General features: G+C 53.0%; 1 protein-coding gene across 4 annotated transcripts in view; it reads right to left on the bottom strand.

The window, feature by feature from the left end:
- Window positions 1-1,516: 1,516 nt before the first annotated feature.
- Window positions 1,517-6,173, bottom strand: part of Snx8 (sorting nexin 8) — a 48,588-nt gene continuing 43,931 nt past the window's right edge. For 3 of the 4 annotated variants that reach the window (XM_006248920.5, XM_039089189.2, XM_006248921.5), the window contains 2 exons: window positions 5,823-5,972; window positions 1,517-2,830 (listed from right to left, as the gene is read on the bottom strand). In XM_006248920.5, coding sequence (XP_006248982.1) covers window positions 2,717-2,830; window positions 5,823-5,972 — 264 coding nt within the window. In that variant the 3' untranslated portion in view covers window positions 1,517-2,716. The remainder of the gene's footprint in view (window positions 2,831-5,822; window positions 5,973-6,173) is intronic. The other variant, NM_001105912.1, reaches the window with a different exon arrangement.

Genomic DNA, 6,173 nt, shown 5'->3' with positions numbered 1-6,173 from the left:
ACTGAACCTAATGGCGGGGGTGCCAGGACCTCCAGGCTGGACTTAGACGGGAACCACACAATGTGGGCAGTAATCGGTGGAGAGCATGCTGTCCCATTTCATGCTGCATCCTAGCTGTTCCTAACTACTTCACATAAAACACTCCTCCCTCAGGAAGAGGGAGCCTTTAAGGAAACACCAAGAGGGCTGGGCTGAGTCAGCGGTACTGTTCTTGCAGAAGACCAGAGTTCGGTTCCCAGCACCCACAATAGGCAGCCATATCCACCTGCACCTCCACCCTCTTCTGGCTTCCATGGGCACCAGCACGTCTCCCATAAATTACATAATTTACAGTACACACAGGCACACACACACACACACACACACACACACACACACACACACACACACACATCATGATCAACAGCCAACTACATTGTTAGCTGAAACTCACTAAGCCTAAAGGGGTGGAGACTTACGTGCCGAGAGGCATTGCTGCAGCCCCCTCCTCTTGGGTTCATTTTTAGTTTAGGTGCGTTGGGGTGGGGGTGACATGCATATGAGTACAGGCGCCATGGAGGACAGATGGCCATTCCTCTGGCGCTGAAGTTATAGGAGCTTAGGAGCAACCTGGCGAGGGTACTAGAAACTGAACTCAGGTCCTAGAACAGCAAGCAAGTACTGAGCCTTCTCCGCAGCCCTTAGGACATCAGTTTAAACCATCAACTTGACATAATTTAGAATCACGTGGGAAGAGCATCTCAGAGAAGGGCTGTCTACGTCAGCATGGCCTGTGGACACTCTGGGGGGGGGGGGGTATCTTGATTATGTTAACCAAGTAGGAAGGGCTGAGCACTGTGAGTGGCAGGATTCCCTAGGAAGGGAGTCCTGAACAGCCTTAGAGAAAGCAAGCTGAGCACTGGCACGCACACTTTGATCTATTCTCAGCTGAACTCTGGATGCAATGTGCCCAGCTGGCTCAGGCTCGTACAGTGACCCGCATTCCCCCAAAGTGGCAGACCTTTCCTACTGTATTTCTCCTGTGGGGAATTTCCTCATAGCAGTAGGAAATGATCTCAATGACCAACCAAGGAAATGAGTCTGCAGACACTGAGCGGTCAGTGAGTTCTGCCGTGACTTACAGGAGTGTGGCTTAGCTCCCAGCAGTAGGTACACTTCAAACAGCGACCACAGCATGGGCGAGAACTGGAAACACAGCCCTGGAGTTCTGTACTGTGCAGGGCTCTCAACGGGTCAGTCTCCTCCCCCAGCAACTGTCACTTTGGGCACCAGCTCAGGGAGGGACCTTGTGAATTGTGCCCTTTCCAGATTTCTGGGACGTGTAAACTTGACAGATTGCCTGAGTCTGAGGAACCTCCCTCCAGCAGGAAACTCTGTGTCTATATCCAGGAAGGTACTATGCACACAGCACTCCTCACAGGGACCACCGGGGTAGGGGCAGCTGCCCATCCAGTTTCCAAGGCACACTGACCATGTTCGTGGGGTTATGGAGAGAAACTGCAGCATGGAAACCATCTGTAAACACTTCCAGTTTATTGGGTGTGGCAGTAACTGATTCCCGCAGTCCATAAAGTGCTTCATTCATCGAGCCGAATCCCACAGCACCAGCCTCTTCACGCCCTTAACCCAGAGTCCACACAGCAGTGTCCCAGAGCCCCTCTGCCCCTGCTGTCAGCTTCTTCAGTCAGAGTGGCATCAAAAAAAAAAAAAAAAAAAAAAAAAAGCTCTTCCCTTCACTCTTACTCTGATGGCCCCAGGACCGTCCAGTTAAGGCTACAGCTGGGCCCCACCCAGCCCAGGAAAAGGGACAGGCAGGCGGGAGATCCGGTGATACTTGTGCTTCTCCGTCTTTCTAGCAGCCCCAAGCATGGCTGTGGTGCAGCACAGGCTCGGACAGCAGGATGCCCAGAAGGGTACAGGGACTCTGCATTCCTTTGAACCCTGGAGAGGAACCTCAAGTTTGGAGTCGGGCACCTACAGCCCAGTCAGGGAAAGACTGCATGAGAAAAGGCAGGCTCTACGCCAGCTTTGAGGGCCACAGGCCTGCAGCGCACAGCCAGTGAGCGGCCGGCAGAGGAAACAACTCTCGTCCACGCAGAGCCTGCTGACGGACAGCCCAACAGGGATGCCCATCTCCAGTGCCCCAACAACCCTTCCTCACTCAACACAGGAAACTCATCCATTGGACCCTGACAGGCCCTGGACCTCGAAGGATCGTACTGGAGTGCAATATGTCCTCCTAAGCTCCACACACTGCACACTCAACCCCTCCTCCTGTGTGAGACCACTCGCCTGGCCTTGAATACCCCTCGAAGAATGTCTGCAGGCCTAGTGTACTTGGGTTCCTCAGAGATTGACCAGCTCCTTGCCAGGCCACACCGGACAGGGCCAGTCCTCCCATTTCTTTGCTGCTAGGTTAACCCCTAGGCTCCCCTAGATGCCACTTACTGGGTACAAAAGGCCCTTAGCACTGGGCATCGGGCACAATCCAGTCCAAAGCACCCTCGTTTCCCACTACCGACCTGAGAAACAGGCCAAGGGGCGGGCTGGGGGCACGAAGACCTCCTGCCCAGGAACAGGGAGACACAAAGATGGCCAGCACAGCCCACAGGCAGCTCGGGGGAATGGCTGCTGCCTAGAGGGAATCAGCCAGGGACACACTGTTTGCAAAGAGGTTTTAGTGAGGCCACAGGGAGCTCTGTCGTGGGCCTTGTCACTAGTGGGGACACATGCCATCCTCCTGCGGGGAGCGTGGTGGTGTCAGCACACTGTGAGGTCCAGCAAAGAGGCAGCTCAGCTTTGGCTTCAGGTCATTCCACACCTTGCTCATCTGCGGGGTGGAAGAAAGGGAGGTGAGGAGGGTGGCCACAACCTGGTCCGTGACAAGCCGGTTCCCGTTCCTTATCACGTGGTGGCATGAACAAGAGGGCACTCACATCACACGGCTGCGCATGCCAGGCTCCACAGCCTGAGCGTCTGACAGGGAGGACAAATCACCCCTATTCTCTCAATGTTGGCCCAGCCTCCAGAGGCAAAGGAGGGGATTACAAGTTTCAGGCTAGCCTGGGTTACACAGTGAGATCTAAAAGTCAAAAAAGCAGAGCTGGGGTACAGCTCAGGGTCAGAGTTAGCTTACCAAACCCGCATGAGACCCCAAGTTTGATCCTTGGTACCCCACACAAAAAAAGTAAGAAAGTTAGTAACTGCTAAGTAACAGAGGGTGAGCTTGAACTCCTGACCCTCCTGCCTCCATGTCCTGAGTACGGAGGTTACCGGTGGGTACCCCTACAGCTGGCATCTGCGGAACTGGGGATGGAACCCGGGCTTCCTGCATACTCGCCAAGCCCTCTACCCGCCGAGCAGCCTTACTGGCCTGGATGCTGTGAAGCTACTTGGCAGCCATCATGTGCTCCCCCAAAAAACTACAAGTTAATGTCCCCTAGCCTGCCTCTATTCCCTGACAAGAAGGGCCACACCGTCACAGAGCCGACGGATGTTGCCAGGCAGTGACAGCTCTATTGGTCTGTAACCATGACACCCATGGACATGGTCTGGACACTAATGGGGTTAAACCTTCATTCCATTTCTCAGACCTTGGAACCACACAGGTCAAAGGTCAAAAGAGGTCCCTGGGGCTGAGGGAGTAGCTCAGCTGGCAGAATGTCTGCCTGGCACTCGTGAAGCCCCACGTAGGTCAGGTGTGTGGCGTGTGCTCATCGTCTCAGCACTCAGGAGGCTGAGGCAAATTCAAAAATCCACGGTCTGGCCTTCAAGATGGCTTGGCAGGTAAAGATGCTTGAGCACCTAAATTCAGTCTATAACCCACATAGGGCCAACAACCAAATGCAGCCGGAGACACCAGAGTCACTTGGAAAACCAAGATGGGTGTGTGTGTGCATGTGGGGGGTGCTACACGGGGCTAGCACAGCGGATGTCAGCAAATTAGCCCCCCAGCTCCTAGTCAGAGTAACCGTCTTGCAGAGTAACCAGCCACAATTTAGTCACTCGCCAGGCTGCCCCTCTCGGGGTTGGATAGTGTTTGTGTTCTCCCTTTTTTTTCATTTATTTTTATTTTATGTGCACTGTTGTTTTGTTTGCACGTGTCTGTGTGAAGATGTCAAAACTGCTAGAGCTGTAGTCATGGACAGTGGTGAGCTGCCATGTAGGAGCTTGGAATTGAACCTGGGTTCTCTGGAAGAGCAGCAGCCAGTGCTCTTACCCGCTGAGCCATCACTCCAGGTTGGATGGCATTTTCTAGACCAGCTGGATCCTGACAGGGTGAGGACAGATGCACAACTCAGGAAGCCAGATTCGTTATAAACTCAGAGCCATGTGAAGTAAGAACCTGGGCAGGCTGAGGAGGTGGCTACTGGGTAATGTGACCGTCATGTAAATCTGAAGACTAGAGCTCATTCGCCCAAGTGGATGTGGCAGCCCATAAAGGGAGACGGAAGATCCCTGGGCAAGCTAGATAGCTAGCCTAGCAGAATCAGTGAGCTCTGGGCTCAGGGTCACTGCAACTCTGCCTCAGTAGGAGGTAAGGAATGATCCAGGAAGACTACCCACATCAGCCCACACCCTCCATACATGCGCAGATATGTTCTCTTACACATGCATGTATGCCCATACACATGCAAACATTTATACACCCATACACATACAACACATGTGCATACAAAAATAAAACCAGGGGTTGGGGATTTAGCTCAGTGGTACAGCGCTTGCCTAACAAGCGCAAGGCCCTGGGTTCGGTCCCCAGCTCCGAAAAAAAGAAAAAATAAAAAAATAAAAATAAAAATAAAACCAACCAAAAGGGGGGGGGGGTAAAAAGAAATGGCTGAGAGTGTGGAAGCACACACTTCCAGTACTCAGGGAGCAGAGGCAGGTGGATCATGACCAGCCTGGTCTATCTACATGGTGAGAACCTGTCTCAAAAGTGGGCAGGATGCTCTGGAAAAATGGCTCAGATGTTACAGCACTGGCTGCTCTCACAGAGCACCTGGGTTTGGATCCCACCACCCACATGGAAACTCACAGCTAACTGTATATAACTCCAGTTCCAGGGGGTCTGACACTCTCTTCTGGCCTGTGCACTCCTGCAGACATGATACCCATAAACTCACACATACACATAGATAATGAGTAAATAACGTTCAAGGGCTAAAATAGGCTCTTGCTTGTGGAGAGTTGATAACTCAGAAGAGGAAGTTCGGCTCTCTGTAAACATCCACCGCTCTGTACGGAGTCCCCACCACATGAACTAATTTTACTCATAATCATGAGCTTCAACGAATCACGCCAGTTGGGGGCGGGCATTAACTTTACATCCCCTACCCCACCCCCAAAAAATTACACATTGTGTTTGCAGTTCCTGCTGGGTAAAGTGTGAAGTGTGAAAGCCATGATCTGAGGCCCTAGGGCTTCCGCCCCCTGCACAGGGTAAGCATCCCAGGGTAAGCATGACTCAGTCATGATTCTCCCTGCCCCACCCCCACTCCAGGTAAAAGGACTAAAAGGACTTCCGGGTAAGTCCTTGTGTTCCCAGCCACACTAACTCCCACCACCTTTGTCTCTCAGCTATAGGGCTCACAGAGTCTCCATGCTTTTTCTGACTCCTAGAGTTCTCCTAGAGGGAATGAACTTCCTGACATCTCTCTGATCCCACTTCCAAGTCATTCTGGGTACATACACGGGCTGGAGAACTAGGACCTGTCCAGGCCAATGGGTATCAGCTCTATTCTGGAGGTCACTGGCTGCAGGTGACAGGCCAGGAACCTGAAGACAGGATGGTGTTAGTGACAATGGGAGCAGGGGTGGCTCACCTCCTTGTGCCCTTGGATCTGGGAGTTCACGAAGGCCCCCAGGATGTGAGAGGTGAGAGGCAGGTAGACATGGACAAGCTGAGTCTCCTGGTGCAGACAGTACAGGGAGAAGTAGTTTCGGAGTTCCATAGTCTGGATCACGTTCTCCTGCTGCAAGCAGAGAAGCGTTCTGTGCACAGGACCCTCAGATGTGGTACAGCGCATCTGCTTTGAGCGTGGGCACTGGCCCCTGGCCTCACCTCCACAGGAGTGAGCACCAAGCAAATACAAGGCCAGGTACAGCTGCTGAGCACCTGGGACAGCTCCCACCTCTGCCACACCCAGCCCTGATCTGGATACCCACAACTCCGC

This window comes from Rattus norvegicus, chromosome 12 (assembly GCF_036323735.1).
Source record: "Rattus norvegicus strain BN/NHsdMcwi chromosome 12, GRCr8, whole genome shotgun sequence".
NCBI lineage: Eukaryota > Metazoa > Chordata > Mammalia > Rodentia > Muridae > Rattus > Rattus norvegicus.
This window is presented reverse-complemented; position numbering and strand designations above follow the sequence as displayed.